The 19,396-nt window shown below is 43.2% G+C and overlaps 1 protein-coding gene across 1 annotated transcript in view; it reads right to left on the reverse strand.

Moving 5' to 3' along the window:
• Positions 1-10,306: 10,306 nt before the first annotated feature.
• LOC120927415 (amine oxidase [flavin-containing] A-like) overlaps positions 10,307-19,396 on the reverse strand; it is a 186,959-nt gene continuing 177,869 nt past the window's right edge. Inside the window, exon 15 of the mRNA XM_040338070.1 lies at positions 10,307-10,914. Coding sequence (XP_040194004.1) covers positions 10,762-10,914 — 153 coding nt within the window. The 3' untranslated portion in view covers positions 10,307-10,761. The remainder of the gene's footprint in view (positions 10,915-19,396) is intronic.

Consider the following 19,396-nt stretch of genomic DNA (forward strand, 5'->3'; position numbering starts at 1 on the left):
AGTATTAACTCCCTCCCCCACATTGGTGGTCAGTGCCATTGAAATGTAACTCCTCCCATGGCCACCAATGTGGGAGGTGGGGTTAACTCTCACTGCCATGACCACAAATGCAGAAGGGATGGTGGGTTAAAATTTCACTGCCATATGGACCAATGCAGGTGGGGATAGGGGGTTAACATCCACTGCCACTGATCACCAATACGGGGAGGGGGGTCAGTAGCAGTGAAAGTTAACCCCCCATCTCCCACCTGCAATGGTGGACATGATAATTTCTGCCTGCTCCAGTGCCATTCTCCTACTTCCTGTGCTCTGGTGTTGGACAAAGAGCAGCAGTGATACTAATCCATAATATCAAATACTGCCAGCTGAGCTTACTTCTGCACATGCATGCTCCTTCTGCTTAGCTCGCACCACCCTATTGCAGGTGGGCAGGCAGGATCTCAGAGGCCAGCCACATCCCAGTCCCACTCACACAAGCAGCAATAGCCAGTAAAGAGGAGGCTCCACCTCAGGTTTGTTCCTACAGTCCTGCACCAGAGTGATGGCAGTGTCACTCCTGCCATTCAGGTAGATGGGAGTGGAGCACTCATACGTACATTTCGTAAGGATTACTTTCAGATATTTAGGCAGCTATAGTTGTAGAAAACAATAGCTGGTAGCAGAGCTTGATTAATCTTGGATTCTCTCTTGTTCAGCCTGGGTGGTGTATGACTAGCTTATGTTTTCTGCATAGTAATCTACTTGTATTTTTTTATCTGCATTCCAAGCTGGCCAGACAGGTAAAGAAAGATGAGGCTACATGATCTCAGACATCCTAATAATCAACAGGTCGGCCATACATGTGTACACATAAAATGCACAATAATGTAAGTACTAATGTGGTTTTTGCACAAATAGAGTTTCCATCCCATCTAATAGATATCTAAGCAGATAATTGAGAGAGAAACCCACCCAGGAAGTTATCTACAAGCTGGAATGAGCATTAGTTGGCAGCTTTATAAATGAAGACTAGTGAATTTAGAAAAAATAAATAGAAAAATAATATGCTTTTTATAATCATCTTTTTGGCTTGAAATACAATCAAAATAGAAAGGTTGCCTGGGTGGCATTTTTTTTGCCTCTCTGCTCATAACCTTAGGTCATTAAGATAACAGTTTAGAGCAGGGGTGAATAAAAACAGAGATAACATTCCACCCTGCAAAATGGACAGGAGCCAAGGTCAGAAAATGCTGCACAGGAATATACTATACTGTGAACAACCTTGCTTATCATTAGATTACAGTATTTCATCATGCCAGGTTTGCAACTCGGTATGGGACTTAAAAAAGCTATATATAGTAAGAAAAAATGGGTAAAGTGTGTAAACCCAAACAATTAATGTATATATTTTTTTCATTTTGATCTTTTAAATGTACAATTGAAAGGGATTTGCTCTGCAAAGCATTATTCTCGGCTCTTACTGTAGACTACAGAACCAAGTCTATGTTATGGAGGACACGAGGAGGCATTCTGTAGTCCCGTCCTAGGGTGAGAAAGCAACACTCAAGAAAAGAAGTGTGCTGCTGGCAGAATCACCTACTGAAAATAAAGGAATAAAAACTATAAGAAAAAGGAATGTCAAGCTGCAAAATTTACGGTTTCATATACTTTAACGTAGTGGTCATCAACCCCGTCCTCAGGGTCCACTAACAGGCCAGGTTTTATGTATTACCTTGGGGAGATGCAGACTAGAATACTGCAATCACTGAGCAGCAAATTATATCTCCTGTGATGTATTTCAGTTATCTTGCAAACCTAGCCTGTTAGTGGGCCTTGAGGACAGGGTTGATGACCACTGCTTTAACGTCTAAAGCTATCTAGAAAACATTGTCAATGTATGAACATCCATAAGTCCGCTACTTTTTATTTTCATTTCTGCCTTGGACAAGCTCTAGTTGTATCAGGCTTCCAATACTAAATTTTTGATGGACCTGTAGGCTCTGGACACCTGCTGTGACTTCTGCTCGTGTTCTACTGTGTTTTGGCAAGGCTGCTGTGGACACAGGGTGGCTGGTACGAAACACATGGAACACATTCGGATGCATTTTGTAGAAAAACGTCAGGTTTCCTATCTAAAAACTATTAAGAAAAGCAGGGCATAGTGGGCTGATCGAACATTAATTTTCAAACAAGCCCATTTGTGAGAAGTCAATCATTAGATCGACTTCTCATGAATGGGAACAGCCATAGGTGGATTAAAATGTAGTTGGTCCCTGCTGAACTGGCCAAATTTTGATCCATCTATGGCCAGCTTTACTTACTACCCTCAAAAGATGAAGCATAGTAATGTGGCTTTAAATGCTGGGTTATATTCCTGACACTCAATACAAAGCTGCCTGAATAGGCAGACAAACCTAAAAGATGTTCTACCCTTCCCTATCTTATTGAAACACAATTCTACAATTTCAAGTCCTTGAAATACTTGCACTGAAAAATACAGGATTTAGAACACAAGGGCACAGATTCACAGAGAGCGGGCGCACATTACGCAGCCGTAGCGCAAGCAATGTACGCTACGCCAACGCAGCGCAGAAAGGCAAGCATGGAATTCACCAAGCCAGTGCTCCCAACGCTGGGTTTCGAAGGCGTACGTCGGCGTAGGTGGAAGTGGGCGTGAGCCATGCAAATGAGGCGTGACTCCATGCAAATAATGGGCCGAGTGCCAGACAGATACGTATCACGAACTGCGCATGCGCCGAGATGTGGACGCATTCCCCATGCGCATGCTCACAACCACGTCGGAACAACTGCCTAAACTACGCCGGATCACTGCGTACGGCGTGAACGTAACCTACGCCCAGCCAGACACGTCCAACGTAAAATACCCTGGCTTGTGTTCCCTGGTGCAGACCTTTGCATGTCTGCTGCTGGGTTACACCTCCTTTATGGGGAATAACTTTACGCCAAACGTACAACTTCCGCGCACTGCGTCGGGCGCATGTATGCTCGTGATTCGCCGTATTTCACTCATTTGCATATTTGAATGGCTAATCAATGGGAGCGCCACCATGCGTCCAACCTAAATGTGCGCCCACCCTACGCCGGCATAGGCAAGTTACGTCGGCGGGATGAAGCCTGTTTTTTGGACGCATCTTAGTTTGTGGGTCCGGCCCACAGATACGACAGCGCACATTTGCACTTACGTTGGCGTATCTTGTTATACGTCGGCGTAAGTGCTTTGTGAATCTGGGCCATATTGTACATCTAATGTAAGAGGGAAAATTTCATGACTGCAATTTGATCATAAATTGATCATAAATGAATGACTGAGATCACACACAGTATTTTTTTATATTTTGGTGAAAAATGTAGTCAAATTCACTGATAGAGTTCATTTAGCATATTTTACAATACCACATTACCATACTTTAACATGTAAAAAAATCTCTCAAAAGAGTGGTCCTTTGCCTCCTTTTCTGGAAGTCCCCCACCGCGCTGTCCACTCCTCTTTCCTCTGAGTGATCGCTTAGCAAATGATAGGGAGACACCTTTGTGGGTGCGCTTGCGACCCAGGCTGTGTGGACCCATAGATGAACTCAGCACCAGCAAGCCATGCCCCTGCTCTCTTCTCACAAGAGTTTGACTGACAGCAGCAGATGTCTATGGCTTCGCTTCCCTCAGTGTCTCCTGTGAGACCAGGAAGAGAGAGGAGAGTGATGTTGCAGCCAGGGCAGCACTGGATTGGCGACAGGACCCAGTTAAGTGTTTAGGTAATGGGGGGGCTAGAAAAAGTAGTGTTTTTTTTTTAACCTTAAAGTATACGTGAACTCTCACCTTGTAAAACAACCTATTTAGTTTAAAAAATAAATGAAAGGTGAAACATTTGTATATATGTATAAAAAACATTATGAGTAAATGTTACTCTGTTCACAGCTGCATAAGGAGCTCAGAGAGCTAGGGGAGGAGAAACAACATGACATTGAACTTCCCAGTGAATGGCTGTGCAGGGAGGGGCGTGTCAGCACAAGTTTAATCATTGAGAAACAGGATTGGATAGAAGAAGATCCTGGACTGCCGCACTCATTGGAGCTTGGATTTCATTTGTACAATAAAGACATTGTTTTAAGAAGTGCGGCAGTCCAGGATCTTCTTCTATCCAATGCACCTGTGCATAGCCAGCACCCTTTTGGTTTAGTGGGACAGAAGCAAAGCCAAGGGATCAGCAGTTTTTAGAGCAGTATCATCTCTCACATTGAAGGACAGCAGGCTGAGTTCCCAGCACAGCCTGATATATGACCATGCTATGCTCTCATGACCAGTGTGGTAATTTTTTAATAAGTTGCATAAGAGCTGGGGGAAGGAAAGGAGCAGTACACTGAGCTTCCCAGCGAATGGCTGTGTAGGAGGTGCGTGTCAGGACAGGTCTCATCATTGGAGGAGAGCAGGCAGAGTTCCCAGCATATATATTGAGAACTGACCATGGTATGCTCCCCTGCCTAGTGTGATTCATTTTTTTATAGGAAAGCAGGGGGACTAGCAGGACCACCAGGGTTTTCACACAAAGGAAGCAATACAAAGAACAGGATACTTTTTTCATACAAGTACAGATTACAGCAGGAACATTTTAGAAGTATCAAATGTTGGGGTAACATATTCTTTAATGCAGAGAATGCATTAGGGTAAAAAAACTCTCAGGTTTAGAACCACAATAGAGGTCCTTGTTGAACTCTGTAGCTGCAGGCACTGTGGAGAAATTTCTTTAAAGATCACAGAGGTACTCAAATCACATCTCCATCAAATTGAATGCAAGTATGTGTATGAGAAATTAGTCCAGAAAAATGTGTATATCCAGGGCGCTCCAAGCATTTGAATCCTGACAGATAAAGTCTGTGTTGGAGAGGGTAGCAAATCTTCATACACTTTAGGCAGCACTCAGGGAGACAAGCAATCTCTAATGGAAACTGAAAAACAAACAAGGCGCCTCTAAGTGCAGAAGTATACAACTTTTAATATCCCCTAAAGGGGTTAAAAACACTTGAATGAAACAGTCACTGGCTGAAGAAGGAACCAATGAGCTGTTCTGAAACAAGTCCCGCCTCTATGACACACTTCCTGTTTGTGTTCCATGCTGGTTTTTGTCTCGCTTCCTCTGACATCATCCCCAGGCTCCAGCACTATTGTGTCCCCTGAACACTCAGAGCACAAGTTGGCTGTTATCGCGTGGACTTCCCTGGAAGCTTTTCCATCACAGACTGGGACTGCCCTGCCACTTAAACATCTTCTGGACGCACTTACCTGCTACATGCAGGGCCGGATTCCAGGCAAGGCCACCAAGGCCAGGCCTCGGGGCGGCAGTGGGTGCAGGGGCGGCGCTGCAGCAACAGGGGGCAGGGATGGACTGGCCATCGGGAATATCAGGATTTTTCCCGGTGGGCCGGCCTTGGGGCGGCATAGGGAGTAAATCCGTGCCTGGCTACATGCCTGTTTCATTCACCATCTTGTAAGTGTTTTTAACCCCTTTAGGGGATATTAAAAGTTTTATACTTCTGCACTTAGAAGCGCCTTGTTTGTTTTTCTATGAGAAATTCGTGTATATTGGTTTCTCGTAATAGCATTTACAATTTTTGTTCCTGAATTTGTAGTAGAGTTGTTAAAATGTTTTCCTGTACATGCTATATTTAACTATTTATCATATTGCTTTTGAGGACTATGGATCTTTTTTTTTTTGCAAAGAACACTAATGTACAACAATATAATAAATCATGACAAAAGTTTATTAATTGCAACGTTCTTTAACTAGACACACTTTGTGCAGTTAAGAGTATAGACTGTAATCTTATCTTTACATTTTTTAAATCAAATTTGATCGTTATACATCTACCAAAATATAAAATAATACCACATGAATGCAGCAGCTATGACACAACACATGAAATCATGGTCAAAATACTGTCAAGTCAAGTAAACTCAGGTGGCATCCTAAAGAAAACCAAGATTGTCTGTTTTGTTATAAATGAAATATCTTTTAATAAAATAAAAACCTCTGTATATAGACAGATATTTAATTTTATTTGCAGTATAAGGGCCCTCACACCGTTGCATGTTAATGAATATTAGCGCATGTGCAAAGATTTGCCATTCTTTTTGTGCCCGCTGTGCTGACCTACGTGCTGAAAAAGTGTATGTGAACTCTAACAATAAACACCTTTTATTTGCTTCCTTTTGGTCTGCTAAAAATACTACTGGAAGTGTTTTATAGATTTTAAAAGTGCTAAAAATACAGATCATCCGATTTTGCATGAATGTGCGCATTATGGTGTACCGGAAAGTTATATGCAAAGGCTCGAACGACAAAGTCAAACGTAGGCAAATGTACGTACAGTGGAACCTAGGATTGCAAGCAACGCGGTTAACAAGCGTTTTGCAATACAAGCTTTTTTTTCAAAATCCTGACTCGGTTTGCGAGTGTTGTCTCGCAAAACAAGCATGATTCAAGCCACTGCGGTGTGTAGTACGGCATTTGGCCAGAGGTGCGGGAGCACCAGTGACACTCAGAGTCGTTCGCAAATACTTGGAAACACTCAAGAACTGAGTATTTCCGACTGCATCTGTCTCCGAGTATTTCCAAGTCTCTCCGGCGCCCCCCAACTCTGGCCTCATGTGGTATTGCATGCAACAGAAGTCAATGCGGAACAAATTATCTTAATTTCTATTGACTTCTATGGGGAAACTCGCTTTGAGTGCTTTGGATTACAAGCATTCTCCTGGAACGGATTATGCTCGTAATCCAAGGTTCCACTGTATTAGAATCTTTTGGGTCATTCTTTACACAGTATGTTCTATTTATTTATTTCTAAACAATGGATATACACATTTAGTGAAAATAGGACGTTGTGTTCAGGTATGAGAACATTTTTCTAGCTTTAGCCTTTGATTTTTGTTGTTCTAACAATTGGAATTGGCTGTCGAAAACACTATACGAACGATCAGATAATCGTCCGATCAGTGCTCGTACAGAAATTTTCATCTGATTTTCTTATCGTTTGTATGGGCCATGAGGACAGCAATAAGTAAAAGGCACCACAAGATGGCTTAGCATAATTTGAATAATCCATTTTGCCCCTGAAAGAGCATGAGCTTTTGCTGGACTGCAAACTTATCGTTTGTATGGGCCATGAGGACAGCAATAAGTAAAAGGCACCACAAGATGGCTTAGCATAATTTGAATAATCCATTTTGCCCCTGAAAGAGCATGAGCTTTTGCTCATATTTGAACCTTCTCAAAAGTCTAAACTTGCCAGTATGAGCAAACTGTCGGCAGGTCAAAGCCTAGTCAAGTATACCAATACATTTAAAAAGTTGGTATGGTATTTGCATATGGCTATGAGGGGCTTTAATGCTCTGTGGGTTGCGTGATAGAAATGTATGAGTTTCAAAATAAAACTGCACATACATCAGGAAGGAAAATGAAATGTATTAAAAAGATATATTACTTTCATGTTCAGTAAACTGGAGAGTTAGAAATCCCCAATCTCAGTTATACAGCACAATTAAGATTTAATATATAAAACAAAACAAATCAGAATAAACTGTTTCAAGACATTTTCCATATAACACATGGCAATAATGCTAAGTGAATTTAAACTACCTTAGAATATCAAGTGGAGTGATTAGCATCTAAGCCAAGTGAAAGAAATATCAATTTAACAGCTTCCCTTCTTAAACACATACCTACTGCTTCAACAGTTGCTAAGAGGTAAAAAACAAATGTAATGGTTTGATCAGAATTGTATTATATTTAGATTTTTTTTTAATTCATAGCTTGCATAAAAGGAATGAACTCAAAAAGTAATGTTGAGCAATTAAATAGGTTTGCTAGTTTATCTGTAGACTAAAGCAGGCCATAAGCAGTTTGAATCTCAACTGGTTCAGTAGGAACGAAAAAAAAAATATATATATATTAAGACGCTAGCTTCTTTAAACTTATTTTTTTAAAACTAAAAACTTGAGCTGTTCCATAAAATTTTTAGCCGAGGAGGATTTTTGACTGCATTGGGCATACAAGGTTAATGTCAGTCTGTATCAGAGGGTTATAAATCTACACTGCTAAGACAGCTAAGCAAATGCTTCTTACGGCAATAAGGGGATCTGTGGCTAGCAATGTTCGTTTTCCTCAACAGCCTCTCTAATCCACCACCCCAGGGCAGTGTGCCTGGGAAGGGGGGGGGGTAAAAAAAATATTTGATTGGGGGAGGGGGGGGTGAAAGGATATGTGCTGGGGGGCACTTTGGGAGGGGAAAGGACCTATGCTTGAAGTGGGAGTTGCAAATTCAACCCCCCACATGAGCATTAGCCCTCTCACCTCCCTACTAGCACAAGTCCTCTCCCAAAATGCCACCACCACCTCCCTACTAGCACAAGTGGAGAGGAGTGTGTGTACTAGAGAGTCTAAACTGAGGGAGAGGGGATCTGTACTTAGTGGAAGGGGGGTTTGGACTGAGGGAGGGGAGTCTATACTTAGTGGAGAGGGAAGTCTGTACTGAGCTGGGGGGGTGTCTATATTTAGTGGAGAGGGGTTCTGTATTGAGGGAGGCGTGGTCTATACTTAGTGGAGGTGGGATCTGGACTCAGGGAGGTGGGTGTATACTGAGGGAGGGGGTCTGTACTGAGGGAGGGTGGTCTATACTGAGGGAGGGGGGTCTATACTTAGTGGAGAGGGGGTTTTGGACTGAGGGAGCTTGGTGTATACTAAGGGAGGGGGTCTGTACTTAGTGGAGGGTGGTCTGTACTTAGGGAGGGGGCCTATACTTAGTGAAGGGGGGTCTGGATTGAGGGGGGCAGGTCTATACTGAGGGAGGTAGGTCTGTACTGAGGGAGGGGGTCTGTACTTAGTGGAGGGGGGGTCCAGCCTGAGGGAGGGGTGTCTATTCTTGTTGGAGAAGGGGGTCTGTACTGAGGGGGGACTATACTTGGTGGGAGGGTGATACTGACACCAAGTTTTACCACACCAGGTGACACCAACCCTAGTGACACCACTGCAAAATACAAATATACAGCTGGGAGGATTCCCGCATCCACACCGAATGTGTGGATAGGAAAATCGGTTCAGTTTTTTCCGTTCATTCGGCTGGCTGAACAAAAAAACTGAACCATGCATGGACAGCTTTAGTCCCTATGAACTGTTCCAACCTCGTTCAAGTTTTAGGGTGTTTCTGCTTACATTCTAGTACCCCCCTTCTGTCTCCTGCTCCTCCCTAATATACAGTAAACTGTAAATCTAAAAGGGACAGTAGAATTCATTGCCATGACAAGCGTGCAGCCTGAAATCCCAAAGAGATTTAGGAAACAAATGGAAGAGATATCCTCTCCGGTATACATTATGAAGTAATAGTTTTGGAATTTCTATATTGTTTAAAAACAACCTACCATAATATTTTATCTTGTCAAATATAAATTATTGTTGAGAACTATTCTAATATGTATTCTGAGAAATATATTTAACCAATATTTTTAACTGATAATGCTATATGCTGACATATTATACATATTACTCTGTCCCTCAAAGTAGGTCACATCCAAAGTCTCAACCACATGTACACACAAGGGTTTGAGATAAAGGCAATGGACCAAGACAAGCAAGTAGGCCTTTGGATTGTGGGTACAAACCCATGAGAGCACGCAGGGAATGTACAAATTGCATGCTAATGAAATTAAAACCCTGAATCCACAGCTGCAAGGCAAGAGGATGTTCACTTTTCCATCATATTGTCCACTTACTAGATCCTGTACTATTTGATAAAACATGAGACAATGTGCAGATCCTACAAAGATTCACTTTAAAGGCTATATTCAGTAGGTTCTTTATTTGCTAGTTTCCCTAGCTTTGTAGCTAAAGGCTCTTCTGCCATCAAAGGCCTTTCAGTCTGGTAAGTATAGGATACAAATACTGCTGCATTCAGATGCATATACCGTATTTAATGGTGTATAACACACACAGGCGTATAACACACACCCTAACTTTAAGAGGGAAGTTTCAGGGAAAATACTTTCCACAGCCCCCTGTGTATAACACACAGGCACGGTTTACTCTCTATTTTCAGGGTAAAAAAGTGAGTGTTATATGCCAATAAATACAGTAATTTATGGATCTGAATGCACCAAATTGCACATATGTGTGCAGGAGCCCTAATGATGACAGATCCTCCTAAGCTCTAAAAATAAAGTAAGTGTTATTTATTGACACTTAGTTATTTTAATTTTCTTAGAAACCTAAGTAAGGAACTGTTTAACAGTGGGTAATAGGTTAATGATTTCACAACTACTTGACTTAATTTCCATTAACATCTTTATGTTTTACAGTAAGTTCCATATTATTTTTTAAGGGTCACACAGAAGGTTTATGGTCGATAAAACCGTTTACTGTATGTACTTGGCCTGCTTTCTATCCTGAGCTACTTTATTGCTCAGGTACATAAACCCAGGGATACTATACAACCATTAACAGATGTCCTACTGCACTTTATGTTAAATTACATGCTAAAATCTCATAACTATTGTTTTGTCTTTGGGAGGCACTATTTATGATCACATTTTAAGTTAATTTTTAAATGATTTTACATTTTTATTTATTTTTTATCAGTAAATCCAAGAATCTTTCTAAGCAATAAAAAATGGGTTTGTCCAGTTTAATTCAAAATCTGATTCTAAAAATGGATACATCCAAATACCAAAGTGGTTGGTTTTCATGAAGACTTGGTTGAATCAAAATAACAGGAATTGATATTAAACTCGAAAAACAAATCCTTTCTTGTGTGCGAAGAATCCAAGAGTGGCCACTGCTAAGAAAGTAGAAAAGCCAATAAACCTCACTAAACCTCGAGCAGATGGCAGATTTCTTTCCAAAAAAGATTTGTTGAATGGTAATGCAGGGACATCCTACAAAGAAAAGATCATTTGTTAGATGGTCTGTCATGCAAATTACTTTTGTAGTTCATATATTTCTTTCCCACTGTTTATGATAATTCATGAAAAAAAAAAAAAAACATATTTTTTTTCCTAAACACATTGCAAAAGAGAAAAGGGAATTGCATTCTTAAAAGAGATCTAAAACACTGTAAACTCTCATAAACTGCTACATGTTAAGGTACCAGTAATTTCAAATGTTGTTGTCAATCTTTCATGGGCCTGTGTAGACAGGCTTTGGGCTCATGTTAATGGCATCAGCTGGACATCAGTGTGAGATGCTTCTGAGATTATTATTTACAGGCGCAAATTTCCTTTTACCTGCTTCAAGCATTCCTATAGACATATATGGGTACACAAAACCCGCTTGAAGTGAACAAAACCCATTGAAACCTAAATCTGCACCTTCTGTTTAAATTATACCTGATGATTCTACCATGAAGGCTTTTACCCAGGCATCTCCTTTTATGGGGGTACAACTGTATTCCAGCTGTGGCCCTGAGTTGTCATGAGCCACATTGTGCAGTAATGGTCTACAACTGTCACTACCAGGAGGCTGGTCCTAAAGTGAACCTTGCAGTAAGATGAGAAGTCTGCTTACACTTTTTAGGTTCCCTTTCCCATCACAAATCACCTACAATTGGTAGATATATTATATATTTACCTCACCCATCTATTCTACTTGTGATGTCTAGGTCAAGATAATATTACTCTCCTTCCAACTAGGTCCTGGGGAATACAGAGCAGCCTAAATCTTGGGAGAAGATGCTCTTGCAATTTTTTACAGGTACATAATACACCTACTAACAGTAGGTGACCTGCAGAGGGGGAGGGGACCTGCATTTTAATACAAGGTCCATCTTAAGCAATCACGTGTAACTAATGCTGCAGTGGGTGCATGGAGACAAAGTGGCTGTAAGAGACTATAGATCAGCAGCTTTGAGATTTAAAAAGGACAAAAAGAAGGACAAAAGGGATTTAATGAAAAATTGATTATGATACACAGCTTTAGCAGCTAAATGTTACACAGTAAGGCCCCGTACACACGACCGAACATGTCTGCTGAAACTGGTCCGCGGACCAGTTTCAGCAGACATGTTCGGTCGTGTGTAGGCCCGAGTGGACAGGATTCCAGCATACATTTGCCCGCCGGGCCTTTTTCCAGCGGGCAAATATTTCTGGACTTGTTTTAAAACAGTCCGCTGGAATCCTGCCCGCTCGGACATGTTCGGTCGTCTGTACAGACCTACCAAACATGTCCGAGCGCCCGTCATCCCTCGCATGCGTCGAATGACTTCGACACATGCGTGGAAGCATTGAACTGGCAGGGCCGCCCACGTCGCCGCGTCATCCGCGCGGCGACGGCGCGGACACGCCCCACGTATTGTTTACGCGCGGATTTCTGTATGATGGTGAGTACAGCCACCATACAGAAATCCCCGGGCAGACATGTATGGTGAAAACGGTCCGACGGACCGGTTTCATCGTACATGTTTGCTTGTCTGTACAAGGCATAAGGGGTTACATTTACATTCTTTGTTGATCCCGTAAGAGCCCATTCACACAGGGACGACTTTGGATCCGACTTCAAGTCGCCCCAAGTCGCGCTGCCTGAGAAAATCAATGTAAGTGACTGGAGTCATCTTAATGCACACTACTGCAGTTGCTCCGACTTCAGAAAAGGTTCCTGTACTACTTCAATCCGACGTGTAGGCTACTTGTACCCATTGATTTCAATGGAAGTCGCCTCAGAAGTGGGATCACTGTCATAACAGAAGCAACAATACAGGAAGAGAACATACATTTCTCAGGCAAACCCCTCCCTCCCTCCCACAGAGCTGATTGTTGTTTGATTGGCCACTGGAAAGCCTCCTGTCCTGGAGGCAACTTGAAGTTGCCTTGTAAGTTGCCTCAGGTCGCGCTGTGATTCATACTCAAGTCGTGTCCAAGCTGCCTCCCAAAGTCATGCTGGAAGTCGTGTTGCCCCTGTGTGAATGGAGTCTTACAATGTGTCTTTTTGATAACATTGAGGCATTTGTAAAATAAATATCTGACACCCTACAGCACTTATAACTTAAAAAAGACTGTATAGACTATACAACTGCTGGATGATTTTTGTATAAATGAAATGTATAGGCAACATTAGAGACCAGGGATCTATATTAAGTCAGACTGCAAAAAACACAGGCATTTCAAAGTGGGTCTGTTACAAATAACAATGAGCAAATTTATTCAGAAATCAGGAAAATTGCATTATGCAATAATTTACCTTGATATATCCATGTAAAGTCTTCCAGTTGTCAGAGAATCATACAATTTGTGAACCACAACTGCCTGGATTACTGATTTGTGTGATTCTCAGTGAATCAAAATGAGCAAATCAGCACTTTTCCCGATTTGAGTATAACTAGTTGCAAATTAAGCAAGGCTTATTTTCTAATATTAAAGTATTATATTAGTAATATAAAAGTAATATTAAAGTGAACCTTGCACCTAAAATGTTTAGGTGAAGTTATCTTCCCTCTGGTGAGATTTGGGTAAGGACAGGGACCTGAACCCACAACCTCTGCTAATTCTGGCAATAGCTCTGCTTGATGAGCCACCTGAGATGCTGGACAGCATCCTGTCTGAACCCTTTGATAACCTTGTCTTGTACCATGCTCCTCCCATGAACTTCCTATTTAAGCACTTCCTGTTTGCCAGATTATGGTGCTCTCTTCAGCTGATATCTTGCTCCTTTGCACATCTGCAGCTGTCCTTATCTCCACTACCACTCGTTACCCACCTTTGGCTTGTTCCTTGACTGTGCGTTGGCTCATTCAAAACCTGAAAAAAATTGTTACTGATCCCTACCTGCTATATCTGCTACTGGATCCCAGCTTGCTCACCTCCTGGTGAGGCGATCCGGAGGGCCTCTTACTAACACGCATCAAAACCCATCTCCATCGGGAAATCTGGTGAATATCGGTTAGTGCTTAGACCCCGCACCTCAGGTTAGCCTGCATCATCTGGCAGTGTGACCTGCTTGTGCACTTATTTAGCTGGTTGGTGAGAGCCTCTCTACTGCTATTGCTACTGGTCTCCGAGCCTGACCCCTGACCATGACACAGAGAGAAGACCCTCCCAGCTCTGTGTTGCAGCATCCATGCAAGATTTGAAGTACTTTGTGTTCCCCCAGCCGTTAGGCGAGTATAATATCTTTCTTTGTTTCTCCTAAAGGTTTTTTTTAAATCTTTTAAATTTGCAGAAGGGGTCGATGATTCCTTTCACTTTAGTCTGTTTTCTTTTTATTGCCAGGTAAAAATTTCAGTTCAAGCACAGCTAATACAGCGTCTGTTCAGCATGATGGTTATTAATGTGGGCAAGTTAAAATATTAGATGATATTCTAATGTCTGTTCAAATTAGGCTTCAATGATGCTAGAGCTACCCATTTCTGTGTGTAGTTTGTTACAACATGATCAAATTCACTTAAGGCTACTTGGTGCTGATCTTAAAAATGGCATGTTAAGCTCATGCTTACACTACAAAGCATATCTTTTGCCAATATATGTTTATTTATTTTTAGATAGAATATGGCAGGGTTTGAATATCTGTCAGGTTTTACTGCTGTCTGTGTTCCCACTCGGGAGAGTCAGCCCTGGGGATTTTTGTTACTGTGATAGAAAGTGATGACAATTTAAAATTTTTACAGCTGTAATCATAATAGGAAAAGAGGGGGCATCACTGCAGTAACACCCACTTAACAGTGATGGAAATACATCATGCCTATCTAAACTAATACAGACAGTGTTACCTAAATGTGAACAGTAGAAGACAGTAAACTACAGTATTTGCCATGTAGTACGTGTTTTTGCAGTGCAGATAACTCTGCACAGCATAGTCTGAGCTCTCCTTCCACTTCCACTGCTTCTGTGGATTACACACAGTGGGCTACATTCACAGAACCAGATCGCATGCTGTATGTAGGTGTCCAGACCCATTTTCCCTAATACCGCAAGCAATCCTGAAACTGTCAATTCACTATTTATACCATTCTGTGGTGTTTACAGCAAAACGCTGAAAACACTCGGTAAATACCGCATGAACAGGTGTCAAACTCAATTCACAGAAGGAAATAAATGAATAAATGCCTGCGGTAATCAAGTAGCGATCAAGGTATGCAGAAATGATGGAATGTGTACTTGTTGTTAGGAAGAAGTAACCACTGGCATCCCTAACAACCAGTAAACAACATGGTTGTTAAGGACCGGACAACCACCCTATCCTTAACAACCGATGAGCCATCTACTGTCAGCGGGGTGATGGGGGTAAATAAAAACCGGGTTAAAAAAAGAATTGCAGACAATAAAGAATTGAGATAAAAATTGTGTGGGTTCTCCCCAAAACTCCATACCAGACCCTTATCTGAGCATGCAGCCCAGGAAAGTGGGCGTGCCCCCTCCCTCTTGAACCATACCAGGCAACATGCCTTCAACTCCCCACCCCACCCAAAGCACATGTTCCCATGTTGATGGGGGCAAGGGCCTCTTCCAACCACAACCCTGGCTGGTGGTTGTGGTGGTATGCAGACGGGGGGCTTATCAGAATCTGGTTTCCAGATCCTGGCCCTTCCTTTTGTGACCCCCTTTATATGTACTAGGGTTGTCCAGATACCGATACCAGTATCGGTATCGGGACCGATACCGAGTATTTGCGGGAGTACTCGTACTCGCGCAAATACCCCCGATACCTAAATAGAATACTTTCCCCCCCCGCGCATCGAAAGCCGCCGCATGGGTTAAACAGCGTGCGGGAACATCACAGCTTTCATTTGAATAGCTGTAGTGTTCCCGCGCGTATAGACACTCCCCCTTGCTCGGGATTGAATAGGTAAATGTGATCTGTCCAATTCCGAGCAAGGGGGAGTGTCTATACACGCGGGCAAAACAGCTATTCAAATGAATGCTGTGATTTTCTCCATGCGGTGGCGGCGGCTTTCGGCGGCAAAGGTATGGGGTAAATGGCTGGAGGGACATGGCTGCATATGTGAGGGACATGGCTAGAGGGACATGGCTGCATATGTGAGGGACATGGCTGCACATGTGAGGGACATGGCTAGAGGGACATGGCTGCACATGTGAGGGACATGGCTAGAGGGACATTGCTGCACATGTGAGGGACATGGCTAGAGGGACATTGCTGCATATGTGAGGGACATGGCTAGAGGGACATGGCTGCATATGTGAGGGACATGGCTAGAGGGACATGGCTGCACATGTGAGGGACATGGCTAGAGGGACATTGCTGCACATGTGAGGGACATGGCTAGAGGGACATTGCTGCATATGTGAGGGACATGGCTAGAGGGACATTGCTGCATATGTTAGGGAAATGGCTAGAGGGACATGGCTGCATATGTGAGGGACATGGCTAGAGGGACATGGCTGCATATGTGAGGGACATGGCTAGAGGGATATGGCTGCATATGTGAGGGACATGGCTAGAGGGACATGGCTGCATATGTGAGGGACATGGCTAGAGGGACATGGCTGAATATGTGAGGGACATGGCTAGAGGGACATGGCTGCATATGTGGGGGACATGGCTGCATATGGGGGGGACATGGCTGCATATGTGGGGGGACATTTAAAAAAAGTATCGGTATTCGGTATCGGCGACTACTTGAAAAAAAGTATCGGTACTTGTACTCGGTCCTAAAAAAGTGGTATCGGGACAACCCTAATATGTACCCCTACTCAGTCACCACAAAAAAAGCATAGTGTTTAAAAAAAGACAGGAGGCCGTTTTTGAGTTTTTTATGAACTCTCAGACTGTGGAAAAATTCGTCGGCAGCAGAGCTTTTTTATTTTCAGATCGGCAGTGGCTGCTGGCATTGTGATTGACGATGGATCTACACCAGGGGACATTATTTTATTTTTTAATAAATACAACTGCCTTCTGTCTTTTTATTGTCATGAGTAGGGGTACTGTGTACCCCTACTCATTCACATAGGGGGGCCGATATCTGGGGGCCCCCATGTTAAAGGGGCTTCTAGATTCTAATAATCCCCCTGCCCGCAAACTCCCACAACCACCGGTCAGGGTTGTGGGAAAGAGGCCCTTATCCCCATCAAGAATCCCCCATCCCCATGTTGAAGGCATGTGGCCTGGTATGGTCCAAAATGGAGGAGGGACGCTTGCTTGTCCTGAACTGCCTGGCTGAATGCTCAGATAAGGGTCTGGTATGGATTTTTGGGGAGACCCCACTTTTTTTTTTTGGTGTGGGGTTTCCCCTCAATATCCATGCCAGACCCAAAGGGCCTGGTATGGATTTTGCGGGGGTGCATTCCTTTTTTTAAATAAATGTTTAATTGCTGCCAATTCTTTTTTTTTTACATTCAACTGTCAGCAGGAAACCCAGGAAATTACTCATCAGTTGTTAAGGATGCGGCGGCCGTCCACTTCTTAACAACCTGGGCCCAGATTCTCAAAGGAAATACGACGGCGTATCTCCAGATACGCCGTCGTATCTCTGAGTCTGCGCCGTCGTATCTATGCGCCTGATTCTTAGAATCAGTTACGCATTGCTTTGTATTAGATCCGACTGGCGTAAGTCTCTTACGCCGTCGGATCTTAACTGCATATTTACGCTGGCCGCTAGGGGCGTGTACGCTGATTTACACATAGAAATATGTAAATCAGCTAGATATGCGAATTCACGAACGTACGCCCGGCCGACGCAGTACAGAGACGCTGTTTACGCTAGGCTTTTCCCGGCGTAAAGTTACCCCTGCTATATGAGGCGTACATGCGGCGTACCAGTGTTAAGTATGGACGTCGTTCCTGCGTCAAATTTTGAAAATTTTATGTCATTTCAGTTAGTCGTCCGTGAATGGGGCTGGACGTAATTTACGTTCACGTCAAAACCAATACGTCCTTGCGGCATACTTTGGAGCAATGCACACTGGGATATGTCCACGGACGGCGCATGCGCCGTTCGTAAAAAGCGTCATTTACGTGGGGTCACATAACATTTACATAACACACGCCCACATCTTCCACATTTGAATTAGGCGGGCTTACGCCGGCCTATTTAGGCTACGCCGCCGCAACTTACGGAGCAAGTGCTTTGAGAATACTGCACTTGCCTGTCTAAGTTGCGGAGGCGTAACGTAAATAGGATACGTTATGCCCGCTCAAAGATACGCCGCTGTACGTGAATCCAGGCCGTGGTGTTTACTTCTGGTAATAAATACAGTGGCTACCACCAGGCACGAAATTGCTGCATGTTTTCACTACTGAAGTACCGCATGACTTCATAAAATAACGAATTAAGTATTTTAGTAGCGTTTTTTGGTGAATGCCAAAGATTTTAAAGAATGTGCGGTATCTTACCGAAAACTCGGATGTAGTAAGATACCACTTTGTGAATGGAGCCCATTATCACCTAATACAATAAGGAACACTGAGGTGGGGTTCACACTGGTACGACAAACGCTCCGACATTGGGAGCTCATGTCGCATGACGTGTGAAAATCAATGGTTCCTTATGAGAGCCGTCTTAACTGGTCCGACACAAGACGGGCCGCCTTTGAAAATGCTCCCTGTACTACTTTGGTCCGACTTTGATCCTTCTTCAGCCTATTGAATTGATATTAACCACTTAACGACCGCCCACTGTAAATATACGTCCTGTTTTTAAAGATGGATATCTCGGTAACGGCAGCAGCTGCTGCCACAACCGAGATATCCATCTCTTCAGTGAGCGGTCCTGTCAACGATAACGGCGGTCTCCCCAGCGGATTCGCCGCGAGAACGCCGTTATCGGTGGCAGGAGAGGTGGCCCCCCCTCCCGCCACTCTCCCGCGCCCTCCGCCGCTTACCGGAGCCGTCGGTAGCGGCGGAGGCGATCGGGTCCTGCTGCCTGTTGTGTGGGGATGCGAGTGAGGGCAAGATGGCCCCCACCCTTCCCCATAGCATTGCTGGGCGGAAGTGACGTCAAAACTTCAGTCCTGCCCATGCGTCTTAAAGAGCAATTTTTTTTTTTTTTGCATTTAAGTCTAAATATGAGATCTTAGGTCTTTTTGACCCCAGATCTCATATTTAAGAGGACCTGTCATGCTTTTTTTCTATTACAAGGGATGTTTACATTCCTTGTAATAGGAATAAAAGTGATAATTTTTTTTTTTTATTTCAGTGTAAAAAATTTCAAAATAAATAAAAATAAATAAGAAAACTAAGCGAGCGCATACGCGAGTAGCGCCCGCATATGAAAACGGTGTTCAAACCACACAAGTGAGGTATCGCCGCGATCGTTAGAGTGAGAGCAATGATTCTAGCCCTAGACCTTCTCTGTAGCTCAAAAAATGCAACCTATAGAATTTTTTAAACGTCGCCTATCGAGATTTTTAAGGGTAAAAGTTTGACGCCATGCCACGAGCGGGCGCAATTTTTAAGCGTGACATGTTGGGTATC

This window comes from Rana temporaria, chromosome 2, assembly GCF_905171775.1.
Source record: "Rana temporaria chromosome 2, aRanTem1.1, whole genome shotgun sequence".
NCBI classification, from domain to species: Eukaryota; Metazoa; Chordata; class Amphibia; order Anura; family Ranidae; genus Rana; species Rana temporaria.